Genomic DNA, 17,999 nt, shown 5'->3' with positions numbered 1-17,999 from the left:
CTCGGGGGACCTGCTCAGAGAGAGGAGATAGGTGTATTCTTAAACCTAATGCGCACGGCGGTCCCTTCCGTGAGGTCTGGGACGCTGATAGGAGACCCCTTCACACAACCTGTCAGTTCTATTCCGTGCTTTTCTACACGTGGTAGGAAGAACTGCAGTGCTAGGGAAGAAGCGTTCAGCTGATAACGTGAATACCCCCAAGAACGTTCTCCTATTTAGCACAACCACCAGCAGATAGATTTATAAGAACGTAAGAATGGCCATTACTGAATCAGATCAAAGGTCCATATAGCTCAGTATCCCATCTACCGACAGTGGCCAGTGCCAGGTGCCCCAGAGGGGTGGACCGAAGACAACAATCAAGCCACTTATCTCCTGCCATCCACCTCCAGCCTATGACAAACAGAAGTCAGGGACACCATTCCCATCCCCTGGCTGATAGCCTTTTATGGACCTAACCTCCATGAATTTATTTAAAAAATCGAATTTATCTCATGTAGATGTAGCCTTCCTCTTAAGTTATCAGTCACACTGGGACAGTCTCCTATGAGTACTTTCTACCAATGGAATTAATGTAGTTTCTGTATACATTCTTGCAAAGGAAAATTATGCTTAATGGGCATCTTTTGTTACTTAAGAGAAACCACCACCCTTTTACAACAAAATTTCTAGTCATTTTCCTTTTAAGTAGAAAATCCATTAATGACCCCTTTCAACTCGGGCATAGAACTAAGCAGCAAAGATAATTCTACGATCAAGTTACAGTGGCAAATTGTATTGGTTCTGAATGTCAATTCAAATGCTACCACAAAACAGTTGTTATATTGAGCTCCTGGAACTTTTCATCTGTTGATTTCAGAGTGCTTTACCCAGAAAGGGAAAGTAAAGACTGAAACACTTTTTTGCCAGTTGTAGACATGTTTGACAAATTTTAATGGTTACAGATTTTCTTTCTTGAGATTTTGGGCTACTTTTCATTTTTCCACACTTGCTGTCCATTTGCCAGCTTCTCCTGGAACCATCTGTTGTCACTACTTTTGCACTATTCCTAAGAGCCTTCATCTAAGCAGTTATTACTACGGCAAGTGGCTATAAGTTGTGTGCTTAGTCTTGTAACTCATAAATGATGGCGATTTTTACAGCATTTAGACAGACATTGACGTCTTTATGTGAACTTTCCACACTCATTGGAACCACATTTACTCAGTGCTGTTCACTTTGCAAAATCTCCTGGATTTAATGAAGAAGAGTATAGTTTGCACTTTCCTGTTTTGAAATACATTTAGCATTTTAATGGGTTCTGCTGGGTTCAAATATCTTAATTTGATGCAATCTGTAAACAAAATAAATATGTCTAGGGGCTGTTCATTAGTTTTACTCGGGTGTATCTTCACTGATTTCAGTGGACTTACTCTTGTTTTATGCAGGTGTAAATGAGATCAGACCTCTAATGGTCAGAGAGCATGCAGTACCATCATTATGCTGAACAGTAAACTAGTTGTGTAAGGTATGACTTAGTGTGGCTCAAGAATGGCAGAACTGAGCCAAAGATAAATAATTGTGTCCATGCACCACGATTAGTTGATAGTGAATTAGTTTATTAAGTAGTGCTAGTTGGTGTGTTACTTAATAGAATTATTTATCATGTGGCCTACAGTAATATAATCTCTCACTGGACATCCATATTAACACAATAATTTGTACAACTTAATTATGGCACCAGGTTAAATTCCCAAGATCATTAGTATGTTCATGTAAGTATTTGTATGTCAATAAGCCATGAACACATTTAGAAAAAGATCAAGCTATAAAGTACAGATGTATCAAAAAGCTATTTTAGATTTTTTTAAAAAGAGCCTTCAAAATCCATAAAAGACTGGTCAGCAAACATATGCATCATTATACATTAAAGTAGGAAGGGAAATTGGCTTGTAATCAAGGCACAAGAACCCCACAGTTAATGATTTTACATTCTACTACAGGCCTTTCATTGTATGTGGATACATCTTCCAGTTTCTGAAGAACTTCTGTCCCTTCGATCAGCTGGCTATAGTAGGAAAAGAAATTATATGTAAAATGAATATAATTATGATTATCTGATCACTACCCTAAAGAGCTACAGTTTTAGTAATCTATTTGACTATGTGAATACAACTTAGGTTAAATGTGCATGCTATAACAAAAATTTAGGAAATCATATACACACGTATGTATACATATGCACACACAGAGTAACAATGTGAAGATTGGGAGAAATTAATTTCATACAGAATACAACTGTATTACCTACCTTCAGTGCCTATCAGTGGTCAGAGCAAATGAGTTAGAAACCCTGAATTCCTTCTGTGAGGCTATAATAACTGTAGTTTTCTCAATATGGTTCTGTCTTAAAATGTTCATGTCTTGCATGTTTTTTCCCTTTATAGGATTGTTTTTCACAGATGACTAACGGTCTAGATATTTGCTCTAAAAACATCCCACTTTTAGGAGATAGCAAAAAATGCTAAAACTTAATGTATGTGTGGATCTAAGCAATAAACATGGCAGCACATAGATATCTTCCCAGGAGTTTGTGGGTACAGAGGCCATGCGACCTACTATGCTTCCATTTTAAGAAGAAAAAGGTCAAGAGGAATATTGTCAGAAATTGTTTTGCATTTATTTAAATTGCTGAGTGTGTGACACACAGAGGAAGTCCTGGGTAAATTTTCTTCTAAATTCATCTGAGTCATGAAACCAATACAACAATTGGCAATCTTTTTATTTCCAAACTGTCCTGAGTTGCAATATATGGGGCTCAATCTTATAAGCCACTTCGTTAAGCTGTGCACATGCAGGATTGCTAGCAGTGCACGTAGAGAACTCAGCACCATATCTTAATTTTTGGCACAGGTGGGTGGGTGAGTGGGAGGGCGGAAGAGGAAAAAGAGGGGAGTGGAGATGCTCAAAGGCTGTAAATGGATAACGGATGTGAGACTTGTGTGCATGACAAGCCAATGAGGGGTGCGGCAGTTCTTTGAATGGCAAAGTTCCTGTTGCTAATGCAGAATGCTGTTGCATAGCTGTGGAAGGTCAAGGTGTGATGAGTGGCGTCCCAGTTACAGCACGGTAACAGTGCTGACCTGCCACTCTTTTCTCGTGCTAGATTAAGCTCTTAGGATGTCAATGTGTTAGGCAATGTTGCAGGAGCAGAGTTTGAAATTTCTTGTGCTTTTACAGTAGGAAGTTCCTGTAAGATAAGAGGCTCCAGTGTTCATTGTACTGTAGTGCCTCGATCTACACGAGGGTTGTGTTCCGACACACCCTCGCATAACTCGAATTTCGCATAAGTTGGGGCAGCAGCTTTTTCCCTGGCAGAATGCATGTCTGCAGCCAGGGACGCAGCAGGAAAATCTGGAGCTCCTTCTGAAAGGTAAGTCCTGGGTTGGTGGGGTGGGGGGGCAGCAGTTTGGAGGGTTAAGCCTGGCGGTGGGCTAGGGCTGTTCAAGGTGGGGCAGGGAGTGGAGTGGAGTTGAGCCGGAGCCACGCAGGGTGAGTGGTTGAACCAGGGCAGGGGTTGAGCTAGAGCCACGGGCGGGGGTAATGAGCCAAAGCTGTGCTTGGGTGGTGAGCCGGGGGGTTTGGGCCAGGGCCAAACATGGGGGTTTGAACCAGGACGAGGGGGTTAAGCCAGAGCCGCATGTGGGCGGTTCGAACCAAGGCGGGGGGTTGAGCTGCAGCTGCACACGGGTGGTGAGCCGGAGCCATGTGCAGGTGGTGAGCAGGGCTAGGGGGAGGGTTGAACCAGGGCTGAGTGGGACTGGGGGGCAGCAGGATTTTGAGTTGACCCAGGACTTCAAAAACTGTCATGTTAATGCGAGTTAAGCACAACTCAAAATAGCGCACTTTGAGGGTTTACTGTAGTATTAAAGTCAGATGCCACTAATTTGAACACCTCTGGTTAGAATTTATTTTAGTTTGTTTTCTGCATATAATATTGGTATGATCTTTGCTTCTGAAATGTGGTACTTCTCTGTGGTACATCAGACGACAGCCACCCAGGTGTGAGAATCTCATGCCTCCCACACTCCCAGTCCCTTTATGCTTAGTACCACTAGCAGGCTAAAAGAGCCTTAAAAGCTCTAGGATAGAATCCTGTCTCCACTGAAGTCATAAGCAGTTTTGCCATTATCTTCAGTGGATCCAGGATTTTACTTCTGGTTCTAGCTGGAAAAGGATATCCCTGCCACAAGCAGTGCAGAGGCAAACATTGGCTGCTTTTCTAGGACGTCTTTGCAATCTTTGATGCAGAGGGCAAGACTGCAGTACACTGCCTTGGGACTGGGAGGCTACTTTATTTTAAGCCAGGTCTATGTTAGGAAGCACTTTGCCGGTGCAACTATACCACTATGCTGTGCTGACAAAGTGCATTTAGTGGTAAATGTAGCTTACACTGGCAAAACTATGTATTTTCCAGTACAGATTGAACCTCCCTAGTCCGGCAGCATCAGGACCTGACCATTGCCGAACCACAGAATTTGCTGAACTACAGGAGGTCAATGTTGTGAGTGGGTGGATAAACAGAACTGCACTTGCAATGCTACTTATTGTCTGACCATACAGGTTGAAGGTCTCTAGTCTGGATCTCTCCTGTCTGGCGAAATCTGTGTTGCAACAATGATTTTAGTTGGCCACATCCACGATAAGTGGATATCCAGCTAAGTTTCCCACAGTCCCATAGGGTGTGTTTATGGCCACTGGTTCTGGTTCTCAGTGTTCTGTGCTGTTATTTAGTGGGGATTTACCCCTAACTGTCTCCAAAGAGCCCAGTAAGCAGCGGAAGGGTTGGTAATGTACTAGACAATATTGACCTCCTGTAGTTCAGCAAATTCTGTGGCTTGGCACTGGTGAGGTCCCAAGGGTGCCAGATTAGAGATGTTCAACCTGTACTGATACATCCTATATAAGCCTATGCCTAGACAAGGCTTATCAGCTCTCTTATAACATGCTAGTACTGTTACACAATTTTACTGCATTGGTTCCAGGAAAAAAGTAGATAAAGCTTAAGAACAGGCTTATGCTTGGCAGCACTACCAGCATTTCCATGGCTTGCTGGTCTCTTAGAAGACATTTAGGGGTAATTTGGAGCTAAATAAGGACAACAACTGGGATAACTCCTGGGGTCAGTTAGTTTTGTCCCAAGACAGTGAATTGGAGGAGGCTTGTAGATGACCTATGCTCCACCTGGAGTGCAAGGGTTTAAGTCAAGTTAAGTAAGTCAAAAGTTAAATAACAGCACTTAACACTGACAGCCAGGACTGGTAGCTGTCAAAAAACTTTACAAGACAGCGGGAAACTTGGCCACACCCACAATAAGTGGATAGCTGGCAAACTAAAATCATGCTGGACCATTGATGTGGCCAGACCAGAGTGTGCTGGACTAGAGAGGGTCAGCCGTATATCTTATTCTAGTCTATCTGAGCAAAATACACTATACCAGTACAAGTGCAGTTTTGCATGTATAACTGTCTACACTAGAGATTATTGTTGGTTCAGCGACGTCAGTCAGAAACTGGATTTAATTGCATCCCTGTGCTGGCAAAAGTCTACTGTGTACATCTCGACATAGACAGGGCCCCAGAGCTGCCTTACATTTTGCCAGGAGGCTCTTCAGCCCTTGGGGTAGCTTAGGGCTGGGAGGATGCAAAGGTGGCTTAAACCCTCCCCCTCTCAGCTGTGAGTTTTGTGCTGTGCCTCTCAGAGATGCAGCTCAGAATCTCCATCTTGTCAATGGTGTCTTAAATCATAAGAATATTTTAAAACATTTTAAAATGATGTATCCATAGTATACATACCCAAAAGCCACATATTTTTTATCCATATAGGGAGCTGGCTGTAGTGTGATATAAAACTGTGAACCGTTGGTGTGACGTCCCTTGTTGGCCATCCCAAGAACCCCTCTTTTCTTGTGAGGAACGGAAAAATTTTCATCTAGAAAGTTTACAGTAATAAATGGTCACTAGTTTAGTTTGCCTCCTTCCACTTTTACTCACTGTTGCAACTGCTACCGCACCTCCTGTTCTACCACCCCTTTCTCAACTCTTGTTTCTTTCTCCCTCTCTCCCATTGTTATTACTTTCTATTATGTAGATTGGGAACCTTTCAGCAGGTCTCCCTTCAACTTGCCCCAAAGGTAAGCAAATGGAAATGAAGGGGGATTCGAACTTCTTTTGTCCCAGGATCACTGGACTCTGCTTCCTAGAAAGAGGTTTGGAACTAAATTTTGGGCTATCCTGGGGCAAAACGTGAAAAATATTCAAAATGTAATTGCTTATCATACTGCAGATATTTTTGAGTATGACAACTCTTCTATAGCATCTTTTATCTAAGGATCTGAGAGCACTGGAAAAACAACAGTGTACAGGCTGGTCAGTAATATTCCTATTTTATGGCTGAGGGAACTGAGACATGAATGGCCTGATTCTCAGTGTTGCTAAGCACCCATAGTTCTGGAGGGGCAGGCCATAATGACTTATTCTGAGCCAGATAGTAAATCAGCTGGCCTACTGACTCCAAGACTCTCATTCTAACAACAGGAAAATGGACTCTCCATGTTAAACTCCCGTTGCTAAATTTTAGAGAGCATCAGGTTCTATCATGTTTTGGGTATTATACGATTGAAGGCCAGCTGGGTCTATGGGACGGCATGAAAAGGGAGAGAGCTGGCAGTGGTGATAATAGTTGCTTCCCTTGTCATTAGACAGAGGTAAGGATAAAAATCAAGAGAGACCAAGTACTATAGTTTTCTCTCCATCTCCTTTCTGTGTTACATGCAACGACCAGAGAAAATCCAAAAATTCAGTGCATCCACTCTCACTAAAGAGCTTCTCTTCTTCACCAAAACATAACATAGCACACTAGAACTAGAAGGAACTTCGCAAGGTGATCGAGTCCAGTCCCCTGCACTTATGGAAGGACCAAGCACCCTCTAGGCCTTTCCTGATAGGTGTTTGTTTGACTTGTTCTTAAACTATCTCCAGTGATGGAGATTCTACAACCTTCCTAGGCAAATACACGACACAAGGTCATGTTCAAACACAATTAAATAAACCACACAAAACAGAAGCCACTGTATCAGGATGCTTACAGTAAACCAGCATGTTTATTTGTAAGATTCAGTCAGTGCTGTTTGCTGCATACGGAGAGTTAACAAGAGCACGTAAGAAGCAAACAAGTCACAGAAGTTACAGCAGGGATGGAGAGAAAAGTTAAAGGAGCATAAAGGTAGGCAGGAGCTTATGCAGGGACCAGAAGACAAAGACAAGTTGCTCAGGACTGTTGTGCAAGATGCGGGGATTAGTTGAGGCATACATGAAAGTAAGATGGCATGCCCTGGAGCAGCACATCAGTAAGACACTGGAGGTGAGGCTCTGGAGGCTCTGGCCCCAGCGCTCGGACAGAGTGGTCTCCACCACCCGTCAGCACCAGAGCAGCCAGGCACCAGAGTGGCCACACTCCTCCTCCCTGCTGCACACATACACATGGTTGCCTGCTCAGAACCCTTCGGACCTCTTGTTTTGACTCCTGCCTCCCCCACTCCCTGCCCTGAGTCCCCCACAATTCCCAACCCCCTACCCTGACTCCTGCACACAACCCATCACCAACCCTTGCTCTGAACTCCCCTAGGCCTTTCAGCCTCCTGAGTCCGTCCCACCTCCTTCCCCACTCCATCCCACACTTCATTTTTTTTTTACTGGTACTGTCCTATCACAGCCACCTGCTCTGCCCTCTAGGGTTGAGGCGAGGTTGCAATAGAATAGTACCTGTAAGAAATGTAAGTTCACTTTCACTCCTGAATTGAGAGGTAGGACATGGCTGGAATGGCAGGTCATTTACATGACATTTGCAGCAGGATTTTGGAAAGATGACAGACTACCAGGGTGGAGATGGAGAGTTGTTTAGCACATACATTTGTAGCACTCAATAAAGAAGAGATTTTTAACTGAGGAAGTCTACGTGGTCCCTGGACTTTCTCCAGTAGCATACCATGGTGCAGAAGAGTAACAGATACAAGACATAAGACATTTTGGAAGTGGAAAAGTCTAAGAAATAGAGTATAGAAGAGCTGTTGAGAATATTAGGAGTCATCTGAGGAGACAGAGATCAGGGAGGGAAAGAGATTGTGGAAAGCATCAGAGAATAAATGTGAATGGATGGAATATCACAGAAGGAATGAGAAATACGCTTGGAGGGTGTAGGAAAATGATGATGTTCAAAGAGGGAATTCAGCAAGAAGGAGATCAGCATGGGAACAACTGCAAGTGAAGATCGCATTGCAAGTGAAGGTAGTCAGGGGAGGAACTGATCCACAGCTACAAACTGAAATATCTCTAAGCCCCTTCAGCAGCTAAGCAGTAATGTGACATATTTTGTCAGCAAGAGCTCAGGGAGAACTCTCCACAAACTCAAATGACAGAAATTTGGGCTGAAGATATGAGTATGCATTTTATTATTCTGCCATTTTTTGTTATTCTTACTCTATTTGAGGGCTGTTCTCCCAAACTAATTAATCAAAATGGCAATTAAATTCTAATTGAAGCAGATGGTCCTATGCTGCTCTTTGTAAACTACAGCATAATTTTGGATTAGCCTTCTTTGTTTTAGATAAGGACACTTTAGTCCAAGTGGTTCTCTAATTACCTCAGTACTTTGAGCTCATGTCAAGGAAATGTAGAAACATGCCATTAATTTCACAGAATACTGTCGTGACTGTGTTTGTCAAATGTGACATTAATAGAATCTTAGCCTCTTAGAGTGGCATCTGCCACAGTTCCCACACAGTGAAAATATCTCTGTAAATTTTTAGATAGAAAAGCAGTAGGGAAGCAATATATTACAACCTTTATAAAAGGAGTGAAAACAATTAACTTTTAAATTTAAAAGTCGGTTCAATATGGACAGCCTTCTCTTGAAGAATCAGTATCTGTAGTGTTTGAAAGTGGGTAGTTGAATTCCTTATAGGGACAATTATAAGGTTGACAACTCAAATTAAATCTGCCTCAAAATTAAATTACTTTTCCAATCCTAGGCCATCTACTAGCTCCTCAAACTGAGTTACAAGAGTGATGAAAGACAAACTTCTCTCCAAGATAACAAATGACATGGAACAGGTTTGTCTGGAGGAACACAGTTGCAAATCACTAAATCCTCCAATTCTAATCCTGACTCTGCCAGTGTTTTGCTGTATGACCTTGGGCTAATTGCTTGTCCTCCCTGTTTTAGTTTTGCCTACCTGTAAAATGGAGAGCACACTGCTTACACCTCATGTGGCTGTTATGAGGATTAACAGTGGTACAGCCTTTTGCAATGGAAAGCACTATAAAATATTTAGGACTCGATTGTGGCATTGCTGCACAGAACAGTGTGGAGCGGCACCAGTCCAGGAGAAGCAATAGCCAAGATTGTGCCTCAGGCATACACAATCTCTCCTGGAGTTGTCCAGTGCACACTGCTATTTGTTTTAGGACAGCACCACTTGTTTTTATTAACATGAAAGTGCAGGGTTTCCAAAACAGCTCTGAAATAGCTGCATTGAAACAGAACATATAGAGTAGCAAAAGCATAGCTGGTAATGTTCCTGTACAGTCCATACAAGCTAGCTATGCAATGTGGGTGGGCAAGAGGAATCAGATGGCATGGCATGTTATTAAACGTTTCTGGCACATGATTAAATGTTTTGGTTTTCATTGATTTAGCTAATGGACCCAATTGATTTTTCCAGTGATGGTTTCCCAGGGGAACTGGCTACTTTGTTGCTGAGCATAATGTGTTCTGAGGATCTATGCTCCACACTACTTCAGGTGCATTTGATGTTGGAAGGACAGGCCACTCTTTTACTTTCTTTTGCCCCATTTTTGGTAGGTAGTATGCAGTGCTGCCTGAGGGAAGAGAACAGGAACTATGAGAAGTTTGCAGGCTTTGTGGGAATCACTTGTTTAATTTTTGATTATTTTAAAGTTTCCATAAACTTTCCTGCATGTCTGCACTAATTTTCAGCAGGGCAGCACCATGATGATAATTCATACCTTAATTTCATACACTAAAACGGTCAAATTACTTGGATATTTCTTAAATCTTGGCCTTTGATCATACATTTATGATTGTTTCCCCTATAAACATATCTCAGTCCTGTGGCATTGTACAGAGAGCTAAACCTGAGATGAATCATGCAAACTGGTACATACAGTGTTCCCTGGTATTACTGCTGAGTGATCAGTCAATAAGGGGCTGAATACTATAGGGGAATGCTTCAAAGGGCATGAGAACTGGTTATATGTACTGGTTACAGCTGTTAGGCAAAGCAATGGCTGGCACAGACGTGAGGGTTTGAGTGACTAACAGGCTGATGACATCAGGGAGCTGACACTCAGTTAAACACCAGCAAGTCTATCTACTGCTGGAGGGACGACAAGGTTTTTCACAGTCCTGGCAATCCTGAGAAATATCACAAATGAATACGTGGTATCAGTGGAAGCACAGAAACCATACTTAAAATGTACCAGTTATGGAGTGCTTTATATTATCAAAGTCCTTTCACAAACATTAATGTTCATAACGTTTCTGTCAGGTAGGTTAAGTTTTAGCCTTATTTTACACTTGGAGAAAATGGACATAGACAGGTAAAGTTTAAAATCACTTACTAAGTCAGCAGCAGAGCCATGATTACAAGTCAAAAAAAAAAAAAAAGGCAACCCATAAGACCAGTCTGGCTTAAGAACTCTATTAATAAGAAATAGAGAATAATCCTGATTGATATGAGAAAGTCTGAAACCACAGCTGATGTCATGAAAATTAAGGGAAAAAACCCTAACTAAATCTAAGAACGCTTCCATGAAAATCCAGTCATTTATCTGAAGTCTGGTTTATACATGGTAAGATATGGAAATGTAAAATATACCTTCAAAAGTGGGTCCATAAATTGACTCACCACCGTCTCCTCTTCCAGCAGTTATGTCTGTATGTGGTTAAACAAAAGTGACAGAATACAAAATGTTCACCACTGGCATTAACTGGCTCTTTCAACAGAGACCAAGGACAAGAATCCCAGTCCTGGAGTTGATCATATGCAGGAGGACTGCTGCACTTGTATTAAGCCTTGTTTGAATTCAGTGGTCTCCACACAGGTGCTGCTCTTTACCTACATGCTATCAACTACAGGACTGAGGCCTTCCTGGAACTGCAGAATGAATTGATCTCACTCCAAAATTTGATGTCTTCAGAAACAACTACTCAATTTATCAATAAAAAGCATGTAAATGAATGAATACCTCCTTGCTGCTATGCTAATACAAGTAAGTACCTGTGTAGCTGGTTTCTCACGTTTAGTAACAGACTTCCAGAATGTTGCTGGACTGAGGTACGAGTTTTAAGGAATAGATTTCAGTATATGAAAATGTGCCATAGTAAATTTCTGGTGACACCATCTATCAATGAACAATATATGCCCATCAGATAAAACGTAATCCTCCTCAGAATTAAGCCAATTATATCAGGTTGTTCTTCCGCACCTTAAATGAGTGGCTTGTGAAAAGCACAAAGAATACCATGTACCTCTGATCTTAAATACTATTAAGCAACCAATGCTTAGAGTAGGAAAGAAACAGAGATGAGCTACAAGGAGGTGAAAGAAGAGAAGCTGAAGGGAAGAAACATGCTCATGTTTTACTTTTACTGAAATGGTGAGCTCTCTGTTATTAGTCATAATTTATTATACTGTTATCTTAGATTCAAAAAAGACAGTTACCTGTTCTATAATGTGTTCTTTGAGATGTGTTGCTCATGTCCATTCCAAGTTTGGTGTATGTAGGCACACGCTCAGTTGCTGAAAGCTTTTTGCCCTAGCCAGTAGCCATATGGTCAGTGCAGCGCCCCTGGAGTGGTGCCGACATGGTGACCAATATATGCACCGCCCAACCCCCCCCACTTCCTTCTTGCCCACTACTTTGACAGTGGGGAAGGCGGGAGGGTTTTGGAATGGACGTGAGCAACACATCTCAAAGAACACCAGTTACAGAACAGGCAACTGTCTTTTCTTCGAGTGATTGCTTACGTCCATTCCAAGTTGGGTGAACACAGGCCAATGCCTGACCAGGAGACACTGAAGGCATCTGCCCAGGACCCCAGGCTCTGATTGCAGTAGGAGCAAAACATCTCACATGTCGAATTGAGGTGGAAGATGAACAGGTCCACCAGGGAAAACCCCCACTTCTGGAAAATAGAATGAATGACCTCCAGGTGAAGAGACCACTTGTGATCCGTAAAGGACCTCTCAGTTAGTCTGCCAGTGAATTGTGCGCACCTAGCAAGTAAAGGGCCAAAGGTCCAACACGCTCCAGAGAGCCTGGGTTTGTAGCTGACCCAGGTGCGCTCCCCATTCCCATCCAAAGCGTCTGTTACTAGGGAAAATGAGGGCTGCTGAGGGGCAAAGGGGACTCCTGTGAGGATGTGAGGATGACCCCCTTGTCCAACCACCAGGGCAGGGTTGACAAAGCTGGTGTCAGCACCGTAACCACCAAGTCTAAACTGTCTCTTGCAGGCCAATACATTGATGACAACCATAGCTGTAGCAAGCGCATCCTTAGCCTGGCATCCTTAGCCTGTACCACGAAGGTGAACACTGCCATGTGACCCAGCAAATGCAGGCAGCACCTGGCTGTCGTGGTGGGAACTGACAGAATGTCTCGGATGATGGCACCATGGACCTGAACCTGTCATCCAAAAGGAATGCCCTGGCACACCTGGTATTCAGTCATGTCCCTACAAATTCTACTGCCTGAGACGGGACCAACACCGACTTTATCTCGTTAATCAAGAGACCGAGGCTTGCAAAGGTTTGACAGATCAACTGTACATGTTGAATCACCTACTCCCTGGAACGACCCTTGACTAGCCAGTCATCCAGATGGGAGCAGCTGCACCCCTTGCCTGCATAGCTGCACTGCTACTACCGCCATGCATATGGTGAAGACCTTTGGGGCCGCAGACAGACAGAAAGGCTGAACTGTGAACTGATAATGGTTCTCATCTGCCATGAACCTGAGAAACCTCCTGTGAGGAGGGTAGATTGAAATATGGACATATGCGTCCTGTAAGTTGAGAGTCGCGAACCAATCCCCCACTCCAGCATCAGGAGTATGAGACCCAGGGATATGATATGAAACTTTTATCTTTTTCACAAACTCATTGAGACCTCTTAGGTCCAGGATGGGTCTCAAGCCTCCACCCCCCTTTGGTTTCAGAATTAGGAAATACCAGGAACAAAACCCCTGTCCCCTGAACCTGGGAGGAACTTCTTCTATGGCTCCAGAACCCAGGAGGGATTGCAATTCCTGCTGTAACAGCAACAAAGGGTCCTGTGGCACCTTATAGACTAACAGAAAAGTTTAGAGCATGAGCTTTCGTGAGTTAACTCACTTCTTCAGATGCATCTGAAGAAGTGAGTTAACTCACGAAAGCTCATGCTCTAAACTTTTCTGTTAGTCTATAAGGTGCCACAGGACCCTTCGTTGCTGCTACAGATCCAGACTAACAAGGCTACCCTGCTATAACAGGATCTCGTAAGAGAGGTCCCTGAAGAGGGACAGGGAAGCTTGGAAGGGGGGGTACGACGAGACCTGAATGGCGTATTTCCTCTCTATCGTACGCCAGGCCTCACCAGTCTGTGGTGATGCTGCACCACATATGGTAAAAGGACAGGTGAAACGAAAAAAGTGGGGATGCTGGAGTGGGTGAGAGCAACTTGATGCTCCCAACTGTGCCATCAAAACTGAGGCTTGGGTCCCTGTGGGCCCTTCTGGTGGCCTTGAGGTTGTTGGCCTGAACAGCGCCTGCCCGTCCTGTTCTGCCTTCTACTGCTGTCCCTTTGTGGCTGTGGAAACTGATTTTGCTGAGGACAGGGGTTAAAATGCCTGTGTTGGTTGGCAGATGTATGCAGGCCCAAGGAGAGAAGGGTGGCCCTAGAGTTTTTCAGACTGTGCAGTCTTTTATCTGTCTTATCTGAAAATAGTGTAGGGCCATCAAAGGGGAGGTCCTGGATTGTCCTGGAACCCCAGGAGGCAGGCTGGAAACCTGCTACCAAGTACCCCTGAGCATTGCCACTCCAGAGGTCATAACCCTCATGGCAGCATCTGCAGCATCCAATATTGCCTGAAGGGCCGTACTTGAAATCAGTTTCTTCTCCTCCACCATGGCTGTGAAGTCCTGCTTGGCTCTGGGTGGTACCATCTCAGAGAACCTAGACAGGGTGCTGACTGTATTATAAGCATACCTGATCACCAGAGCCTGAAACCCTCCTGTTGAACAAGTCTTCGTCCCACAGAGGTCCAAGCATTTAGCTTCTCTATTTTTGGGGGAGGGGCGCTCGAACCCTTGGTGCTGTCTATGGTTAGCAGCGTCCACGTGCAGGGAGTCAGGTGGCGGGTGCGTGAACAAACGTTCATTGCCCTGGGATGGGATAAAGTACTGTCTCTCATTCCTACGGGCCGCAGGAAGGGTGGAAGCAGGGGTCTGCCAAACCGTTTTAGCCATAGTGGCAATTGTTTTGCTTATTGGCAGAGCCACCCTGGTGGGGCCAGCGGAGGACAAAATGTCCTTGACAGGGTCCATTTCATCCCGGAACTCCTCTGCCTGCACCCCCAAGTTTTGGGCCCCTAAGAAGCTGTTCAAAAGCCCTGCCATCCTCTAATACAGGTGAGGCCAATGAGCCCACCACCGCCTCCTCCAGGGGGAAGAAGATGATAGCCCTTGCGCCTCCATTTGGAGGAGAAGGGCAATAGAAACCTGTTCGGGTATTTGGCCCCCCATGGAAATCATGGGCAAATTGAGGGCACTGTTGGCGAAGCTGGCATAGGCACCGGCTGGCCAGAAAACCCTGTCACAGGTGGCACCAATGGTGCCATTAGCACTCCCTGTACTTGAGTTGGTGCCGGTGCTTGGGCTGGGTGCCTGCCCCTTCATCACCGGAAATACAATTATGGATGGCGCTGGCACTGAAAGGGTCCAGTCCCACTGCAACAGCACCGACGATGGTGCCGAGGTTGATGCTGACAAAGTAGACACAGGCGGCTCCACAATGACCACCGTTTCCTGTCTTTGTTCCTGTGGTGGGGTGCCTACCAATGCCAACGGTGCCAGGAGTGGGATTGGGAGGGCCCCCGGCACCATTAAAGGCACTCCAACAGCCTAGCCCTGCACCTTGTGAAATGCCCACGGGGTCCAAAGGGCCACTGCTGAGTCACCATCAGCCAACCCGTACCATCTCAGCGACGACTACGGTGCCTGCGATGGCCATGGAGAGATGCTCTTGCACTCCCACTCCGTCTGGAACTTGAGGAAAAGGAGTCTGACTCTGCCGCTGATTCAGAAGCAGATGACCACAGCGGGGCCATCGGAGTCGGTGCCGAAGTCATGTGCGCCGAGGATGGTGCTGGAGTATAGGGAACCTGAAACTGGCCCACAGTCTGCTGGTTCGGTACCGGAGCGCTTGGCACTGAATAAAGTGTCAGTGCCGGTGTCAACGTGAGCACGGGGGTTGGCACCGGCGTCACATCCACGACTCCAATCGCTCCGTTTCAGTGCTACAGCGCCTATCCTCCATAGATGGAACAGACCCGGCACCGTCATCTCTAGAAGAGCTTGCGCTGCTCAAAATGCCTCTGGCGTTGAGGGCAAGTCCAGTGCCTGTGGGCTCCTGCTCCACACCGGCTTCAATGGACATGCCTCCTGCCCTTCGGCAATGCATGCTGGAGCCTTGAACTTGAGGCCACCCCACTTCAGCTTTGGTGAATGATGCCTCTTACGCCCCCTCCTCTTCATCAGCACCAGAGATTGACTCCTATGGCGCTGAGAAGGCGACAGTGCCTGCACCTGCTCTCGGTACTGGGAGTCCTTAGGTGGCATCATGGTTGATGGCGCCGGTGCACTTTGCACCGAGGAGGCTCCACTCTCCACTCCTGCTGGAGACTCTTGAGGCTTAAGAATTGCCTCCATTAAGAGGACTTTAAGGTGTTGGGCCCTATCTTTCAAAGTTCTGGGCTTAAAGGCCTTAGAAATTGGACAGCGATCACACAAGCGTACTCCGCCAAGCAAATCAAACAGGCAGAATGGGGGTTATTTTGAGCATACGTTTGCAGCATTCTGAAGAAGTCTTAAAGCCTGGGGAGCCAGGCATTACCCAGTGCCGAGAGGGACAGAAAGCTCCACCTCGGCTACTAGTTAAACCACAAAGACTAACTATCAAGTATTAAAACTATTTACACTTCTTCAAGAAGTATTTACACTCCAATAGACTACTAGCTAAAGAACTGAGCAGAGAAAACAAGAGCTCCAATGACTTGCAGTGCGGAGAGAAAGAACTGAGTGGCTGGGAGGAGGGAGGCAGTCAGGCGGGTGGTCCACATATTCTTGCCATATTGGCACCACGGCAGGGGGTGCCACACCAACCCTATGGCTACTGGTTAGGGCAAAAAGCTTCCGGTGACTGGGCGTGTACCTGCGCACACCCAACTTGGAATGGATATGAGCAATCACTCAAAGAAGAATGACACTTTTCATGCACAATTCTGTTGTTCAAATATGATGCACGTCTGTTAATCCTTTGAATGTCTATGACTGGTTAAATACCTTGTAACATCTATATAAAACATAATAGGATGTTTCCTATGAATTTTTTCAGGTGTTCAAATATTCTGCTAATTAAAAATAGTATGGACTATCAATTTCTTACCTATGCTTTGCCTGTAATTAGAAAACAAGATCAGCCAGAGAAGAGTGTTTTTTGTTGCAATACCACATTTAAAACCTTGTCCCTCACAAATTGGTTACATCTCTAAGTTCAGCTCTATTTTGTTGGATAAACAACCTATTTTTCATGCTGATTATTCCAGCCAAAATCTGAGTTACAACAGTTAAACCCACCTCCTCCTTGTATCCAGCCATTTTTTACTAATCGATGAAAAATTGACTCCTTATACGTAAGCTCCAGACCACTACGAGAGATCCCTGCTTCTCCTGTACATAAAGAGCGAAAATTCTCACAGGTTTTGGGGCACATATCAGAATACAGCTGCAAAATGAATGAAGAAAAAACGTATGAAGATTTTAACTAATTTCAAAAGATGAAATTGTGCAGCCTGTCTCTTAAGAGCAAGTGCAGTAAGACAGGGCCTGATGATAGATTTTTTTTTAACTTCTGTAACTTACCTCAAATAATAAGGTGCCTGTGGGCTGCTCCTGAATAGCTATGTCCAAGTACACAAACACATGCTGTTTAAATCAGGGAAACAAATCCAATGAGGGGGAAAAAAAGAAAAGAATCAGATATCTTCTAAACTCTGTCAATCACAACAGTGAACATTTAGCTTCTCAGGGAAATGGTTTCAGGTTTCTTTGTAGAATGAACATCTAAATTGGACCCACAGTTAGGTTTCAATCAGGTTTCAGAAATAAAGTATTAACTATATAATCTAGTAATCTATTGAAACAAAAATATTCTACAATTTTCATGTCATTCTTGGTCGAAAAACACCATTATGGTACACTGAGAAACACTGGGCTGGGCCATGTCATTAGGGGTATAAGCAGGTACAGGCTCACTGAAGCCCATGTGAAATCACAACCAACTAATCTATAACACCGACTGCTATAACCAAAGAAATCATATTGTTGGCTGGCTGATCACTGATCATATATAAGGGGTAAATAATTCAATTTACAGTCAGCAAAAGCAAACAATTCAGCATTTTTCATTCATAAATTGATCACTGACAGAAAATGGAATTTTTAAAAATGATATGATAACTGAATCAGGTTTTCTGTAAATAGTCACACATATTAACCCATTGATCAAGCATCAGTGTGTTTGAACAAGCACTATAAAATTCAGCTGCTTATCTGAAAATGATCTGAACACCCTGTGGGAAGTCATGGCCCCACTGCTCTCAGTTTTTGCTGCTGAATTTGAT

The 17,999-nt window shown here is 44.3% G+C and overlaps 1 protein-coding gene across 2 annotated transcripts in view; it reads right to left on the bottom strand.

Moving 5' to 3' along the window:
• Positions 1–910: 910 nt before the first annotated feature.
• PPIL6 (peptidylprolyl isomerase like 6) overlaps positions 911–17,999 on the bottom strand; it is a 33,060-nt gene continuing 15,971 nt past the window's right edge. For both annotated transcript variants that reach the window (XM_074988822.1, XM_074988823.1), the window contains 5 exons: positions 17,239–17,301; positions 16,954–17,101; positions 10,937–10,993; positions 5,835–5,970; positions 911–2,047 (listed from right to left, as the gene is read on the bottom strand). In XM_074988822.1, the coding sequence (XP_074844923.1) occupies positions 1,936–2,047; positions 5,835–5,970; positions 10,937–10,993; positions 16,954–17,101; positions 17,239–17,301 (516 nt within the window). In that variant the 3' untranslated portion in view covers positions 911–1,935. The remainder of the gene's footprint in view (positions 2,048–5,834; positions 5,971–10,936; positions 10,994–16,953; positions 17,102–17,238; positions 17,302–17,999) is intronic.

This window comes from Carettochelys insculpta, chromosome 3, assembly GCF_033958435.1.
Source record: "Carettochelys insculpta isolate YL-2023 chromosome 3, ASM3395843v1, whole genome shotgun sequence".
In the NCBI taxonomy this organism is placed as follows: Eukaryota; Metazoa; Chordata; order Testudines; family Carettochelyidae; genus Carettochelys; species Carettochelys insculpta.
This window is presented reverse-complemented; position numbering and strand designations above follow the sequence as displayed.